General features: G+C 35.8%; 1 protein-coding gene across 1 annotated transcript; it reads right to left on the reverse strand.

Annotated features, from left to right (window-relative positions):
• Positions 1 to 12,425: 12,425 nt before the first annotated feature.
• LOC123657960 lies at positions 12,426 to 17,585 on the reverse strand. Its single transcript, XM_045593440.1, has 2 exons — positions 14,440 to 17,585; positions 12,426 to 13,065 (listed from the first exon to the last, which is right to left on the reverse strand). The coding sequence occupies exons 1-2, from the start codon at positions 17,583 to 17,585 to the stop codon at positions 12,426 to 12,428; spliced, it is 3,786 nt and encodes a 1,261-aa protein (XP_045449396.1).
• Positions 17,586 to 18,769: the final 1,184 nt, after the last annotated feature.

Here is an 18,769-nt window from a genome sequence, read left to right on the forward strand (position 1 = left end):
GTTAGTGAACTTGTTTGCGTGTCAGAATTTAATTCAATAACTGTTTTCTCTTTCTCTTGTTTCTGTTTTTACTTCTTCCTTCCGTCTCTTTTTCTTCTACTTTGATTTCTTCTCTGACCATTGGTATTGACATTCGATTACAACACTATGATTATGTTGCAAACGTGATCGTTATTATATATTTCGTTTTTAATTCTGCGTGTTAACCTTTTGTGATATAATCAATTGTTGTAAATATAACTTGATTGTTTTAATAAACAACACAATATAATACATTTCCTATTTTTTTGTACATACGTTTATGTTATTAATTTGTATAAAATGTTGATTTTTTTTTGTTATTTAATTAAATTCTGACTTGGTATAGAAAAGTACTCGGTTTAATGATTTTTTTTCTGGTATAAAAAATCCGAAAATCGAGAGTATCATTTGTATTGATAGTAAACAATTTATATAAACGAAAACATACACAATACCATTATTTTAACATTTAAAGTTAATTAAGTTTTCTGTAACAATATCTCGAAGAAAAGAAAAAGATCTGGTCATGAACAAAACAAAGTATCTCTTGTTGCCCGATATTTGCAACAAAATTGCATATTTCTAATGAGGTGGGGCACAGCGGGAAATATCCTGCTCAAAATATGGAGCAGCCCAACTGGGGAAGTACCTCGACCTTACAGGAGATGACAACTAAATAACAATGATCTCAAGAAGTGCTGTGTTGTGAGTAAGGTGGCCAGAGCTCCTAGGGAGGTTAGGAGTAGGGTCGGTAACGCGCTGACGAAGCTTCTGTTGTTGCAGGCGTCTATAAGCTACCGGAACCGCATACCTCTAGGTGGGCTATAATGTTTGCCGTCCTAGTTTTATAAAAAAAGACCTATCTCCTAACAGTATAATCTGTGATATAGCAGAGCGGTGTTGCCATATTTTAATTAATGTCACAATTTTGTAATGTTTTAATCTTTATAATTAATAAATTTCAAATGTAAAATGTATTTTACAAAACGGATGTAGCTTTTAGGGGCAATTTTATGAATGAATAGATTATATATATTATTATATCTTATTGAATGTATAATTTTTTAAGATTATGTAATTATAATGTGTGTATTTTAAGGAATTTATTGTAATTAAAGGAGCTCCTTTGTTTTATCAATATTGATTTTGTATATTATGGGTAAAATAATTGTGTAAAATAAGGAATGGCATGTAAAATAATTTACTTAGTAATTTTCTTGTGTGTGAATTACGAGTAGAAGGGAATATAGTAAAATTATAAGTTGCATTAGCATGTATGATCAATTATTAAATGTAATTAGTAAAGAATTGAATGAATTATTTGAAGTTTTATTTTGATTATGAAAACTAAAGATTTGGTTAGGTTTGACTAGCGTTTTGTTTCTATACTAGTTTTGCCCAGCGGTGCGTTAATTTGAGGACAAAACGGACTAAAATATTGTTACGTGTTAGGGTTCGAAGGATTTGGAGAGAAAGACCTGCTGACTCTTTTCAAGACTTTATTCACAAACACTAGGTCCAACACAAAGCACTAGGTTCAAACACTAAGCACTAAGTTCAAATACTAAGCACTCACAATGTCCTCAGTCGTAGCCAATGTCGTAGGTATCGCTGGTACCACTCTTGATCACTAGTTTTCACTATTGAAGTCGCCTCGAAGATCGCTCAAACTGAACTGTGCTCGCTCGCCTCGCTGCGGCTATTTATATCGGCCGAGACGAGGCCCAGACCATTCTGGAAAGTTCGCGCATGTACCCGGTTTTCGAGACTATACTTCTATATAGTTCCACAGTTGCTCCTCTAACGCCATCTAGTATTGAGTAGAGAGTTTCATGCGGTCTCCTGTCTTTGCGTGGTTTCAATGGTTGCCGCTAGATGACGCTAGTTTCTTTGTGTGTTCGTAACAATATTATATAGCCTATTCAATTCGAACAAGTATTTCCTGAGATTAGAAGAAGAATTTAAGAAGCCTTACCTTTCAATCCTTTAGCAATTTCAGGAAAGAATTCTAATCTTCAGCTATCTACGTATCAAGATTGACCGTTATTTTTTTCTTTGGCGCAGTTAGAAGTGACCCTGCTTTTTGTTTCGAGGGTTGTGGGTTCGATTCCCATATCAAGATTTACCGTTATTTTGTTCTTTTGCGCAGTTAGTCATAACACCGCTTTCTGCTCCGGGGGTTGTGGGTTCGATTCCCACCCCTAGTCTGGGTGTAACATGTATATTTATTTATATATATATATTATTTTTATGTATGTTTATCGAAAAAAAAAATATGTAGCTATTCGGTTGTTACCTATAACACAAGCATTAAGTTGCTTACTTTAGGAATAGATGACCGTGTCGTAACACGGTACAAACGTGACACGGTAGCTGACATGTTGTACATATTAATATATATATATTAAAAAGTTATACGAGAAGTGATGAGTTTCCTAGAGTTAGTACAACTGCAAATGTTTTCTTGATTGTGGCTACTGTGGCATTTACCTGATTGTTTTCAGGAACAACAAAAACATTTATTTATTTATTAGGGGTGGTACACAGCTCAGAAAAACTTATAAAAACAACAAGAATAAAATATAATCATAAAGGCCAATTACGAATTATTTATTAATGTACTCGTACTATCTGATTACTTTCTATCTGCTTATTTACCAGATCATTATACATATTTGTACGAATATTTCTTTCCGGTTTGGTTGTCTGACCTTGTGGGTCTCCCCACCGTGTCTCGGAGAGCACGTTAAGATTTATAGTAGGGAATAAATCCGTTACCCCGTAATGGAACAGTATACTTAGTGATCAAAGCTTTTCCTACAGAAACAGACAGAGGCCTATGCTCAGCTGTGGGATACTACAGACTGGATCGCCATCTTGATGTACCGGGTCATTGACCTTGAATTTTTCTTTCAATTTCATCTTTAATAGAGGGCAAGTAATCGATAGATATACCACCCCACGTGTCTGATGTTTGTTTGGTAGCCATTAGAAAATTAAATTGTTATCACACGCTCATAACGAAATAATTACTATAATTACAGAACGCATTTTCTTTGACAGTTTTGAAAAATTAAATTGATAGTTATATAAAGAGCTAAGTAGTTTAATCCTAAAATTTAACCATTTACTTACATATCGCTTTCTAATGTTTACGCGAATTTCGTTCATTTTAATGAAACATCTTTTTAAAGTATAGTATTATAAGGAAATAATAATAATAATAATAATAATAAAAACTAATTGTACCGTACATTAGATTAAGAACCGGTCGGTGGACTCACGTCTCTTTGAAATAGAAAAAAATAAAAATAAAATTTGCATGTTTTTAGAATAAAAAAGGACATGGGTTCATAACCCCGTGGATGTATATCACTTGTAAAAAAAAAACATATTTTTCGGATTTTATCGCGGTTAATTAAGTTTTAGATGGCCGACATTTCGGATACTTTACAGCAACCGGTCATGGAAGGATTTACTTACAGGCGATCGCGAAATCTGACGACAATCTGAAAATTAAATAAAATTAGATAAACAATTCTACGGTTTCTACTGTTGAGAAACAGGTGCAGTCCTTGTGGGTTTCCCCACCGTGCCTCGGAGAGCACGCTAAGCCGCCGGTTGTTATCACGTACACCTGATAGCGATCCTTACTCATAGTAGGGAATATATCCGCCAACCCGCATTGGAGCAGCGTGGTGGATTTAGCTCTGATCCTTCTCCTACATGGTGAAAGAGGCCTATGCTCAGTACTGGGATATTACAGGCTGAAGCAAAAGATAAATAACTAACGAATCCGCAACAAAATAAAACACGAATAATACATTTTAACAACCAATTGAACGTTTATATTTAAAACGTCATATTTCATTAAATTTACGCGTAAAATTCCGAATAAAATCAACTTAAGTATTGTGTCGATAAGAGAAAGTGTACAAGCGAATATTATTTATAGCTTACTGAGTTATTTCTTGGACGCTATCAGAATAACTGACCGTGTCACATGCATCAGTGGATATCTGTAATCCGACTGACGAGTCTTATAGTTCTTTGAATCGATTGTGAGAAGATAAATTACAAGACGAAAAGCAAAGGCTGAATATTTAGACGTTTATGGTATCTTCAGACGTAATGCGTAATCAACTTGGCGATTTGTTTCTTTAAAAACAATTTTTTTTGTTGTAATTAGGTTTAGTTTTTTTATTAGTTTTATTCATCACTTTTAAGCTAGAAAACATAGCAAACGAGCTTTCTTTTAATGATAAGAATTCTTTCGAAATCTTTTAAAAGGTATATCGATTTATATTTTCTACATTCAATCTACTCTATTAATGTTAAAAATGATTGTCAATATTTCACATATTTTTAAATTTAATTTATTATTAGAAATACAATTTATCAAGTTTATTATAATTAATAAGTGATCTTACCTCATTGTGATTAAAAAACAGCCGCGTCAAAATCCGCGCGATTACGCTTGCCATCTGAAACGTAGCAGCAATAAAAGCAATAAGCACACACAAGGACGGGGGGTAACGAACGTACGCGTGTGTAAATTTTTCGGGCGCGGATCGCAAACACACGACTACACACACAAAGTGGTTTGTCCTTACTTTTGTTTCTTCGAAAACGTCCAGCTGGGTACAGTTGATGAGAAAACGCTATGTGTCGTTATTGGAAAATTTATTTGGATTAATTTTTATAGTAATTATGAAATCTTCCGTTATTCAGGTGAAGCTCAGAAACTCGAAAAGAAAAAAAGTACGAAATATTACCAGGGTGTAACGAGAGGTGACGTGTATTTATTTTTCGTTGAGCCTGCGATTTCCAAATAAAAAAATAAAATAATAATTGTGTTTGCTCGCAAACGAAAAAAAACCGACTTCAATTACATCGTAGTAATACAACGTAGATCGACGAAAAAATAGTCAAGTAACTACGCGTTATCAAAGATTACTCAAAAAGTAGTTATCAGATCTCGATACAATTGCAATGTGACCACATAATAAACATCAGCTTTCGATGAAATTAAAATTTATCAAAATCGGTACACCTAGTAAAAAGTTATTGCGGATTTTTGAGAGTTTCCCTCGATTTCTCTGGGATTCCATGATCAGATCCTGGTTTCCTTATCATGGTACCAAACTAGGGATATCTTCTTTCTAACAAAAAAAGAAATATCAAAATCGGTACATCCAGTAGAAAGTTATGCGGTATAATACAACGTAGGTCGACGAAAAAAGCGTCAAGTAAAAACGCATTATTAGATATTACTCGAAAAGTAGTTGTTAGATCTCAAATACATTTAAATTGGACCAATTGACACACACAACCTTTCGATAAAAAAAAAATTGTCGAAATTGGTCCACCCGGTCAAAAGTTCTGATGTAACATACATTAAAAAAAAATACAGTCGAATTGAGAACCACCTCCTTTTTTGGAAGTCGGTTAAAAAGCCGACTGATGGCGGTATTTACATTCAGCTACTGGCTTTCAAATACACTGGCCTAAGACGGGCAGCATCGTCTTCAGTGTGACAAAGCCAGCCCTGCGGTCAAGAACCCGCCTGCCCAGCGTGGTGACTATGGGCAAAACATATTAGATCAGTAATCGATAAGCTTAAGTAATACCTGTATTTGTGGGTAATATTCTAAAAATTTCAATATACTTTGCACTAAAATACACGTGGTTTTTGGGCATGGGGAAGTAATCTAACCACCACATATCACCAAGGGGGAGTTACGGGGATGCTAAAATATCACATGATGGACTCCTATAGGTTGTTTATTATTGATAAGTTAGTTCAAGAGTATGTTTTATCTATCTTGTTAGTAAAGTTTATCTCGTAAATAAGTTACTGATATACATATCAACAGGAGCTGAAAAGACCGTAAGGACGTTTTTTATTTTTATTTTGTATGTAAACTTTTTAGTTCACAAGTTGCGTAGAAATAATTGACAGTTTTAAAAGTATAATTTTTTATCTGTGAGACGTGCGCTTAACTGTGATCTTACAGAGGTGGTAAGTCGTGATCCATTCACTTGTTCATATTATTTTACTTTTTTATTTTAAGTAAGTCATGTTGGTAAATAGAGATTGAAATATATTTTATAAGATTATTATTTTATACTATAATTTATATATTACGTTTTACCAATTCAACGTTTTATTTCTTTGTTTTTTTTTGTGTCTTTTTCAAATTATTTGTGTACGAAGCAAGGTACTCATTAATACTATTTACCTATAAAACGCTGCGTTTCAAGAATTGTAGGTGGAATCGCAGTGCTAGCTTACTTGTACTATATAGTAACAACAACCTTGAGTGGTAACAATAACACTTCTCCGCATGTATGTCCAAGTTCAAAGTCAAGGCGTGCCATGATTTACGACGTGGACGTAAGGTACAGGTTTCGATTCCCGGGCGAGTAATTACCGCGTACACCGTCGACGATTTTAATTTCAATAACAGTTATCCTTGTTCCGACTGTTTTGAAACAGGAATGTGTCTTTTATTGATTACATATCGTACTTATATTACATAAAGTAAAGGTTTTATTTTTTAGTTTGTGATAGATAAACTTACAAGCTAATCTCTGAAATGCCTTGACCGATTTTGACGGGACTTTCATTGGTAGATAGCTGATGTAGTAAGGAGTAAGTTAGGTTACTTTTAATTGAGAAATTTATTTATTTTATAAATCTGCGAACTAAACAATAACTTTGTTGTTGTTAAATTCAACGCGAACGAAGTCACGGGCACAGCTAGTTATCACTTAATTACGTAGGCTAGGGGGCGTTCATAAAATACGTGAGATTTTCGGGGGGGGGGGGGGGGGTCGAGTCAAATCTCATCTAATCTTACGTTGGAGAGAGGGGCCTCGGCAAATATCACGAATTTTTTTCTGATTAAAAAGTATTATTTAAGTATTCTATTGTTAAATTTTTTACTCTCAGCAATATTGATTACTAGTCTTAACTAGTCGTAACTAAAAAGAACGAAGCAATTTTTTTTTGTACAATAACAATCCAACACATTTACGTAAGAAACCCACATTTTGAAAAATCTCACGTGAGATTGGAGGATGGGGGAGGGGGTTGAATAAAATCTCACGACATCGCACCAGGGGGGAGGGAGGGACAAAAATTAAAAAAAAAGCACCTCACGTAATTTATGGACGCCCCCCTATATGTTTTAGAGTGAGAAAACGGAACGTGAGGCAAAAATAGACTAAAGCCTACCTCGGTAAATGAGTTTTCCAACACAAAAAAGGATTTTTCAATTCGAACCAATAATTCCTGAGATTAGCGCGTTTAAATATTTATATAGAGTATAGATATTTATACTTACAATAAAACTGTAAAAGGTCAAATTTTATAGAATTAATATATTTAAAAATAGTTTTTATGCAACTCTGTACAATAGATACTGCAGCCAGCAAATTTTTCAAACAGTCTGGAAACACCATATATTTTTTTTATATAACTAAGTCGGCAAACAAGAGTACGGTTCATCTGATGGTAAGCGATTACCGTGGCTTATAGACGTCTGCAACACCAGAAGCATTGCAAACGCGTTGCCAACCGTTCTCCCAATTCCCCCCAGGAGCTCTGGTCACCTTACTCACCAACAGGAACACAACACTGTTTGAAAGCAGTATTATTTAGCTGTGATCTTCTGTGAGGTCAAGGAGCGGGGTAGTAATCCCACTCGGGATGTTCCATATATTGAGCAGGAAATTTCCTGCTCAGCCCTACCTCAGTTGAGGTAGTTTTAGGAAGATATTATATTTTTAATAATTTTTAGGTGTCATTTTATTATTTTACATTTCGGTGAATCATTCTTCTTCTTCTTAAAGTGCCACCTTCTCACGAAGTTCGGCGATGATTTTGACAACTTGTACCCTTGATACCGCAGCCCTGAATAACGAACGTGTGCTTTTCCCAAACCGTTGGCGTAGATTTTTTAGCCATGATGTTCTTCTACGACCCACACTGCGCTTGAATCATTATTATTTATATAAATTAATATCCATAATTTGTTGGCGCCATCTCATAAGTAATCGCTAAAACATAAACAAGTCAGATATCCATAAATGAATATAGACATTTATTACGAAAGCAGCGTAATTAGAATTTAATATCACTCATTTGCTTAGTGAAAGTCAGTTGACAGGCTACATAGTTCATCAACCTTTCGATTATGTATATTATGATGAGTATTTACCATTCAAACAACAACTAACAACCACTCGGGTGTAATGGTGGTGTCGACGGCGCCTGTACACCGGCGGTTTGCACTTTCAATTCCCACTCAGGATAGATATTTGTATGGATACAAACATTTTTTTCCGGTTTGGATGTCTATTCCCACCGTGCCGGGTTGTTATCATGTAAATCTGATAGTGATTGTAACTTATAGCAGGGAATATATCCGCCAACGCGTAATGGAGTAGCGGGGTGGATTAAGCTAAAATCTTTCTCCTGCACGGAGAAAGAGGTCTATGCCCAGCAGTGGAATGTTACAGGTGAAGCGTAAGATAAGAACGTCCAACCCAGGTAGTTCCTCGACCTTACAGAAGATCACAGCTAAATTATATTTCTTTCAAGCAGTGTTGTGTTCCTGTGGTGAGTAAGGTGACCAGAGCTCCTGGAGGAATTGTGGGTAGAGTCAGCAACGCGCTTGCAATTCTTCTACAATACAAGCACGTTACTAAACCTACCCCTGACCCTACTCCAGGATTCTAGCTACCTTTCTCACCACTGGAGCACAAAAATACTTGAAAACGGTGTTGCTTAGCGGTGATTTTCTGAAACGTGGAATTACTTACCCAGTTGGACTAATTTTGAGCAACATTTTTTCCTGTTATGCCCTACCCAACGAAAAAAAGAATAGAAGTTGCCTTAACTTTAGCATACATTAGTCATTACAAGTATTTCTTTTTGAACAAAGCTGTTCTTGACATCATTTGATTTCAATGAATATTTTTGAAGATATCATAGTTTTAAAATAACTCCGCACCGAACCACAAAAAATGGTATGGTAAGGTGATTTTACTGCATTAGTATTAGTCAGACATGTTAATGCTTACGAATGAAAAATACTCCATCAACAAGGCAATTTTATGAATATAATATCTATGTCTTTTATAACATTAAATTTGGGCGAATTATTTAGGAAATAATGTAAAATCAAATGAAACGACTCTACGCTGTGTAACGCCTGTGTAAGTCTTCCTAGTTGCACAGTAATGGTTTTAAAATATAATAGTACGTTTTTACAAATTAACGCGAAACCGCGGACTACAGCTAAATGAAGTATAAAACATAATTTCTTTGAAAAAGTAATTATTTAATGGCGTAAGTTAACATCATTACGTAAGATGACTGAGAGGATCATGTATTATTTATCAATATACTATTTCCAATAAAACGACAATATTAGCTGTAAATACATTTATATTTATTTATTTAAATTTATCGGGTGTAATTACATAATATATACGGTATAGGCGTTTTCATAGGAACTGCTAATAAATGCATTATATGTCAAGACGTGTCTAATGAGTATCCAGTTTCATAAGAATCCGAATTTCATAAGAACCGAGAAGGGGACTAGGTCCGCCCCTCCACTATTAATTATATTTATTACTATTGCTGGTAGGTTAATAATTACCTATAATTGCAATGCAATTTTCTTAGGGATAAATTTGGATACGAAGCTTCGGTGAAATTCCCATTTGTCGTCTTGATTGGTAGACTCAGCTCCGCAGCATTCGCAGTTAGAAAAGTTCGACAACTGACTGAAGTTGCAACTGCATTTTTAATATAATTTAGCAATTTCCATAGTGTTATGTCTTACGGTCAGTTACTGTGGGATAATGCTATAAATATTGAGACTGTATTTATTTTGTTAAAGGTCTATTCACGCCATTTACGATTTTGGAGCTCGAGTCTCTCTACGGGATGTTTTTAATACGGTAGACATATTAACAAAATAATAATCACTTTTAAAATTTTAATTTGTAAAATGACTACTCTTGCTTTCGAAGCCAATTCGAATAAAGTTATTTTGATTTGATTTGATTTCTGTTTACCAATTCATTTCATTTACCGATGAAGGCTATAGGCTAAATAATATTAAAATTATTTATCCTATAGCTATATATGTATATATTCTAACGTGGATAAAACAGGTGAGATACAGCTAGCAAATAAATAAATTGTTTTCGAAAAATATGTAATTCTTTGATATGTTCAATTGAATAAAATGAGGCATCAGTGGGCGATTACGTGTCGTTATATAATTGTATCTTAGGAAAAAAAATAAATTATAAGGCAGTAATAACATAATTGCATAATTGTGTCATTGTCATCCAGAGGTATTTTTACGTAATTGTGTTTAGCGTGGTGACTATGGGCAAAACACACGAGTTCACGCCATTTTTGGCGTGAACTTGTGGAGGCCTATGTCCAGTAGTGGACTGTAAAAGGCTGATGTGTGTGTGTTTGTGTTTAGATAGAAGAAATAAGTTGTCGAATTAGTTTAAATACGCTCACAAACTACTGCGTTACATTTGCAAAGGACTTCGTCATGCTATCACTGCGGGATTGACAAATGGTTTTCTTTTTTTATCTTTTATCTTCTACACTCAGTTTTCAAATTGCCTTCACAGTGAATCTTGAGGATTTTAATAACTGTATTTTTGATTCAGGCTATAGTGCTGGCTGGTCTCTTTCTCCATATAGCAAAAGGACTGGGGCTAAACCCACCATACTCCTTAATTAGTTATAGTAATGATATCTGTCAGGTATCTATGGTAACAATAGAGACTTATAGCTTAACGTGCTCTCCGAGACACTGTTAGGAGACCCAGTCCTATACCAACAACCAAGCATTTAAATATACAACTAAGTCGCAAACCTGCGATTTTTTGAGAAAATAACGTAATGTTTACCTCAAAATATTTTGAGCATATGTGTAAACATAGATTTTTATAATTCCGTAATTATGTTATATTGTAGAAGTCTTAAATACAATAATAATTTCATATAATAGTTATCAGTAGATTTAAAATGCATATAGTAATATACATAAATTAACTACTAAATTGTCTACGTACCTATTCCTCGAATTCTATTTTAAGCAGCTTGATTTATTAGCGAGCTAAGCTAGGTACATTAGCCGGACCTAAGAATAGTCTGGCCATTAAAGGTGCTTGACTTCGAGGCTGCTTTTAGATATGTAGTATCCTCTAGCATTCATGGGATACTTTTTTATCAGATTAATCTTTTATTTGATTGCTTGAAACTATAGAAAAGTGAGGTGATAAAATCCCTTAATCTTGGTTTGTTAATACTTTCTTTAATAAATTTCATTGGAATTCTGATTCTTCCATCGAGAGTTCGTTCTAATTTGTTTTTACAAATGAACACAAATATTGTACAAAATGATTTAACATATAGTTAAATTTTATTCAAGTTAGAACTCTATGTTCACAATAAAATCGTGTACGTTTTTTTTTGCGGCAATTTTGCGTAATGTAGAGATAAATAGGTGCACAAACAGACAGAAAGACACCTACAATTCATTTTTTTAAATGTCTTTCATGTAGAGACAAAATTTGATTGCAATATTGTTAAATAGACAATATTTGTATAATTATATTATACCTTTAGGACCTGGGTGACCGAGCTTAGCTCGGTATTTTTAGTAAATCGTCTTTTTTGAAAATCATATTTAAATATGTATGGAAATTGCACCTAAGCGGTGGCGGAGTCACATACATAAAGTGTTAACGATGTTCACGACAAGCAGCACAAACGAAGTACAATGTATAACGTACCTGGGTCTGCAACTGCACGATGATCCAGCCTTTCTCGGGGGCAGCAATTCTAATAATCTTGAAGCACGTTGGTGAATTATAAGCGATTAACGGTTATTAGCGAATTTTAAAAAGGCAACGGTTTTACAAGCAGGGAGAATCTGTCGAGCGCGTTTAACTGCCGGCGGCTGTCACCGATTCATGCATTGCTCCACAGATAACAAATACGTCATACATGACAGTTGTGAACTTTAACTGCTACGTTCGTATGTACGTACTTGTGTGAACATCGTTTCTGCTAGTAATTTATTTTGGTAACGGAACATCCCGCCCACCAAAATACCTATGGTATTTTCTGGCACAATAAGATTGAATTAATAGAGACAAAATAACGAATACGATACGATGATAACAAAATGAAAATGAAAGATACGATGTTAGCAAGGTTGAAATAAACATGTATCACGATAAGAGTAAATTGAATAGAGACAACATTGGAATAGAATGAAAATATTAATTTAACCTATGACATAACCAATATGAAGAAGAAGAAACAAAAAAAAATTATATATATAATTAACTTATTGTTCGATTGGAAGAGGGCATAACTTAACCAATGGACGATGAGTCAGATGATTTTGCGAAGTTTTAACAACAGCACTTCGAGCTATCCCATCAGCACCGAAGTGTAGATCAACCACTCTACCTAGTGACCATTGAAGTGGTATACGATTATCATCTTTAATTATCACCAATGAACCCACTGATAACGGTTTAGATTCTTTAGTCCATTTAGCGCGTTCGGTCAATGAATTAAGGTACTCATGTTTCCATCTAGACCAGAAATTCTGATGAAAAGATTGTAACAGCTGCCACCGATTAAGCCGATGAAGTTTAGTGTTAGTGTGATCCTCATCGGGGACAGCAGTTAAAGGTTCTAGGGTGAGAAAATGTCCGGGCGTGAGCACAGTCAGATCGTTAGGATCAGAACTGAGGGGATATAACGGACGCGAATTCAGAATTGACTCGATCTGAACGAAGAGTGTGGTCAATTCTTCAAAGGTGAGTACTTGATCGCCTACAACTCGATATAAGTGTGATTTTGCAGCTTTAATCTGGATTTCCCAAACGCCACCGAAGTGAGGTGCCGAGGGCGGGTTAAATTTAAAATCAATTTTCTCAGCAACAGAAGCCCTCTCCATAAGAGCTGACAGTTGATTACTAGCACCAACGAAATTGGTGCCACAATCAGCATGAATCACATTACACCGACCGCGTCTTCCAATAAAACGGCGTAGTGCGGCAATAAATCCTTCTGCAGATAACGTAGACACTACTTCAAGATGAACGGCCTTCGTAGCAAGACAGACAAACAAGCATAAATATGCCTTATCAATTTTTGCTCCACGATGAGAACCGAGTTTAATGCGAAAGGGTCCCCCGAAATCTACACCTACCACTGAGAAGGGTTTTATTTGGTTAACGCGATAGGATGGAAGGTCACTCATAAAGGGCTGCAACGGTTTTGGATTTGTTCGATAACATTGGACACATTTCGATAAACGACTACGAACGACACGTTTTGCTGAAATAATCCAAAATTGTTGCAGTAATAAAAAATGGGTTGTATTTATGCCCGTATGGCAGTAGTTACGATGAATAAAGTCTATTATTAAAATGGTTAGTGGATGGTCAGGTGGTAACAATGCAGGATGCTTATGTTCATATTCAAGCCCTGATCGCGAGATTCTACCTCCAACACGAAGAATACCGTAATCGTCCAAAAAAGGGTTAAGTTTTTTAAATTGTTTAAGAATCGGTCTCTTAGCTTTAATATTTAAGATTTCTTGAGAGAATGCAATTTGTTGGACGTGTTTTACGATTTGCATAAGCGCATTATGTCGCTCGACGTTAGTGATATATAGGTTACAATTAGGGCGATTAGAATTTTTTGAGTTTTTTATAAAGCGATTCATGTATGCCAGAACGTTCAACAATTTTTGTAAACTTGAGAATTTAGATAATAACATTTCGAAAGTACTTTGATGAGATTCGGTTAATTTCTTTTCAATTAAAAGAGCTGACGATAATTTAGACTCGGATTTTACGACTGCTTCGTCAGATAGAGAGAGACTTTCAAATGAATTTGGCCACGTAGTTCGATCCTTTGATAGCCAGGATGGCCCCGCCCACCAAAGGGAATTGTGAACGATTTCATCCGGAAACTGTCCTCTTGAACAAACATCGGCTGGATTTTCCTCCGAGGGCACGTGATGCCAGCATTCAGTCGGTATTATATCATGAATGTGGCTCACCCGGTTTGCTACAAATGTAACCCAGCGTGATGAATGAGACCTTAACCACGATAATACAATTGTAGAATCGGACCACATATAAGCTGCGTTCAAAGAGATTCGATCCACATAAGTATCCCGTACGAATCTGAATAGATCTGACAGAAGGACTGCAGCGCAAAGTTCTAAGCGGGGTAATGATATTCGCTTTAAAGGTGCTACACGAGCCTTTGAACAAATTAAACGGACTTGAATCTCTCCATTGTGATCTGTGAAACGTAAATAAATAACGGCCCCATACGCGATTTCGGAACTATCACAAAATCCGTGAAGTTCGTATGAGGTAGCAATCGAACTAGTGATTTTTCGAGGAATCTTGACATCAGCTAGACAAGAAAGGTTAGCTCGATAAATGTCCCAGATCTTAACAATCTCTTCAGGGGGAGTCTGATCCCACCCGACGCCAAGTATCCACAATCTTTGGATGAGACATTTTGCCTTTATCGTAATAGGAGATAAAAATCCCAGAGGATCAAAGATTCGCGCGATTTCACTAAGAATTGATCGTTTGGTACACGACTGGCTTGATGGTTTAACTTCAAACAAAAATGCATCTGATTTAGGATCCCATTTCAAACCAAGAACTTTCAAAGCAAGAGTTTCAGAATCATCAAAAGAAACCGATTCAGTTAAACAATCCTCCGGAGGCAGATCAGCTAATAATTGTGGGTCGTTACTCATCCATTTGCGGAGATGAAAACACCCCAACTCAAAAAGAGCAATAATTTGCGATTTAGCTTCTAGAGCTTCGTCCAATGAAGATTGGCCACTAATAACGTCATCAATATATACATCAGAGAGCGCGATTTGTTTTGCCAAAGGAAATCCATCACCTGAATCCTCAGCAAGCTGTCTGACCGTGCGACAAGCAAGGAAAGGAGATGAAGAGACTCCATAGGTTACTGTATTTAGGCGATACTCACGAAGTGGGTCGGCAGGGGAAAATCTCCAAAGAATACGCTGATAGTCGCGGTGTTCAGGTGATATTAGGATTTGACGATACATGGCGCGAACATCAGCGATAAATACGATTTCATGTTCTCTAAAACGCAATAGAATTTCCAAAAGATTTGGTTGTAATTTTGGACCGATAAGCTGTGAATCATTTAGAGAACGAGAACGGAGATCCCTAGCTGAAGCGTCAAAAACAACACGGAGACGAGTAGTTACAGAATCAGGACGCAAAACGCAATGATGAGGGATGTAATATTTACCTCTCCCCATTTCGTCTATGGGAACGAGCGACATATGGCCACTGTGTTGATACTCTTCCATAAATTCGGAGTATTGACGACGCAATTCTGGATCACGAGAAAGCCTCCGTTCGATCGCATTGAATCGTCGTAAAGCAACATCACGAGAACCCTCAAAGGTTGGCTCCGAATCATGTTTAAACGGTAACGTCACGATATATCGGCCCGATCTATCTCTTGCATGAGTTGTTTTGAATTTATGCTCGCACAATGATTCTTCTGGAGTTAAGGATGACGCTTGTGGTAATGAGTCCAGTTCCCAAAACTGCTTAACTAATGAATTTAATTCATTGTCATCTTGCAATGATTTATTTAACAATGAATAGGAGGCTAGCTGTGATTTGCCAAGCAGTAGCCAGCCAAAGACGGAATTAAATGCGGTAGGTTGATTAGGACCACCTTTAATTGTTTTATTCAGTAACGATTCGGTAAATACATCCGCAGCAAACAAAATATCAATCGGACCAGGGATATCGAATCCTGGATCTGCCAAAGGTAATGATTCGATATGAGACCACTCGGTTGTTTTTAATTTAGCGATGGGTTGGTCCCCACAAATTGAATCAATGACATGCATATCTAAGTTGAATAGAATTTTATCATGATGACCGATCTGACAACGAACATGCCCTACGATTGAAGTCTGTGTTTCACCTATACCGCTTATGTGAGAAGAGGATGGAAATATTTGCAGTTGCAAACGATTTACTGCTGCTGTGGTTATAAAGTTATTTTGACTTCCACTGTCGAACAAGGCTCGAAACGATTGCATACATCCGGACGCATCCTTGACCTGCACAATCGCAGTTGCAAGTAAAACTGCAGTATTAGATTTAGAGTTTGTCACTAACGACGACGTATTATTGTTTTCGATAGCTTTCTCACGGTGGAGTAGGCTGTGATGCTTACGTTTGCAAACACGGCACGAAAAAACGGAATTGCAGTTTTTTAATTGATGAGACGACTTAAGACAGTTGTAACACCAATTCTTCTCGGTGGTTATTTTGATACGTTCTTCTACGGGTTTTTTAAGAAATTCAGAACAAGATAAGATCGTATGCGTCTGCGCGCAAAAAGGACATTTATTCGATACGGCAACATTTTTACTATTTTGTTGTACGTCAGCTGAAGCTATCAAGGCATTCGTTTTGTTGAAAGGTTTTTGAAAAGGTGTCGATGAAGTAGGCTTGATGACCTGTTTACTCAGTTTATTTTCAGTAAAATGTGTATCGCGCAACAAAGCCTCACATTTAGTTCTAAGAAAACCAATTAATTGTTTATATGTAGGGAGGTCAACATCTGAATATTTTTCCTCAAAACCACGACGTAAGGTTGAATCAAGTTTCGATAGTATGTGATAAACCAAAATAAAATCCCAATGTTGAATAGGTAACTCAGCAGTTTTTAAAATACTTAAATTTTCTTCAAATAAATCTAGCGATTTTCTAAATTCAATTCCGTTAGTACATTTAAACTCAATAGCTAAAAGATCCTTCCAACATGTAAATGTTAGGGCGCGTTTACATTTATACCGAGCGATGAGCGCTTGATACGCATGCTCGTAATGTTCGTGTGAGAGAGGGAACGCCTTCACAACGAACAACGCTTCACCGCTCAAAGATGAAGTCAAATAATGAAACTTTTCGATATCGCTTAAGGAAGAGCAATTGTGAATCAATTCATTAAAAGTATCAAAATACTCAGGCCACCGTTTTATGTCACCAGAAAAATGAGGAAGTACGATTTTTGGTAACCGAATATTCGAATTAGAAGAAACGCGTGATGAACTTTCCGATTGTCCCCGTGTTATTGACCGATGGATAGCTAATACATTATAATACATCTCGTCGAATCGTTCATAAGTGTCATCAAGGTCATCAGAATCTGAAGGTTCTAAAATTTGTAAAATATTAAGATGCGCATGTTCAAAAGTTGCTGCAATATCTTTTATTTCTTGGTAATAAGATAGAAACATGTCACGTTGAGAATGATCCGTTAATGATAAATTTCCGAGTTCCAACGCCTTTTGTAAGCGATTATGAGCAATAGTTCGTTTTCTACGCAACATAGGTAAATCCTTTGTTGTATATTCAACATCGATAGATTTCGGTTTACCTTTTTTAAACGCACTCATTTTACGTGTAGAATGTTTACTTAATAAATACGACATATTAAAAGTTCGATAAAATAACAATTACTTATGTAGGTAGATATAAAATAATTCCTAATGAAATATAATTTTAAATAGATAATAGAATTTTAGTTCGTTTTAATTAGTAAGTTCAAACAATTTACTACTAACATATATTGTATTGTTTTGTATTTACTATAACATATACTGGGATACAAGGTGGAATGCTAAAACGTAAATACGTACAGCGAGCGGCACAAGTTCGTTTGCGAATTGTATGAAAATCGAACAAATTATGTTGTAATCTGTGTCGCCGCGTGTACTCCTTTGTTTCTAATTTAAATGTTATTTAGATGAATTCGCTGTGATATTCAAAACAAAATAATAATTATTTGATGTATAATGATGCAAATTAAAGGAACTATTATGAATTTAGTGTAAAATGTAAGCCGATAAGAAATTATGCACCGATATTTTGTGATTGCATAACTTTGTTCCAACGATTTTACACTGAATATTTCCGTTATTTGCGATACGAAATTGAAAAAACGCCTTTTCGATAGTGACAATTATTAAAATTACTTGATACTAGGCACGAAAATGGACAACCTGGCGATGATGGAGTAACCAAAACTGCGATGTTAGATTATGTTTCAGGTTAGGTTATTACGATTATTGATACGATTTTACCAGAAAATACCATGTATACCTAGCTCGAATTGTGAAATAGGCCGGATCCCGGGTTTCGGCACCAATTTTATGTATGGAAATTGCACCTAAGCGGTGGCGGAGTCACATACATAAAGTGTTAACGATGTTCACGACAAGCAGCACAAACGAAGTACAATGTATAACGTACCTGGGTCTGCAACTGCACGATGATCCAGCCTTTCTCGGGGGCAGCAATTCTAATAATCTTGAAGCACGTTGGTGAATTATAAGCGATTAACGGTTATTAGCGAATTTTAAAAAGGCAACGGTTTTACAAGCAGGGAGAATCTGTCGAGCGCGTTTAACTGCCGGCGGCTGTCACCGATTCATGCATTGCTCCACAGATAACAAATACGTCATACATGACAGTTGTGAACTTTAACTGCTACGTTCGTATGTACGTACTTGTGTGAACATCGTTTCTGCTAGTAATTTATTTTGGTAACGGAACAAATACGAATTACGTATTGATAAAA

This window comes from Melitaea cinxia, chromosome 11 (genome assembly GCF_905220565.1).
Source record: "Melitaea cinxia chromosome 11, ilMelCinx1.1, whole genome shotgun sequence".
NCBI classification, from domain to species: domain Eukaryota; kingdom Metazoa; phylum Arthropoda; class Insecta; order Lepidoptera; family Nymphalidae; genus Melitaea; species Melitaea cinxia.

Bases quoted from the DNA above. Each gene is read 5' to 3' on its own strand.
- LOC123657960 (XM_045593440.1), bottom strand. From the start codon at position 17,585: ATGAGTGCGTTTAAAAAAGGTAAACCGAAATCTATCGATGTTGAATAT. The intron at 13,066-14,439 runs GTATGGGGCCGT...CGTTGGTGCTAG, and splicing joins TGTGATAGTTCCGAAATCGC to TAATCAACTGTCAGCTCTTA.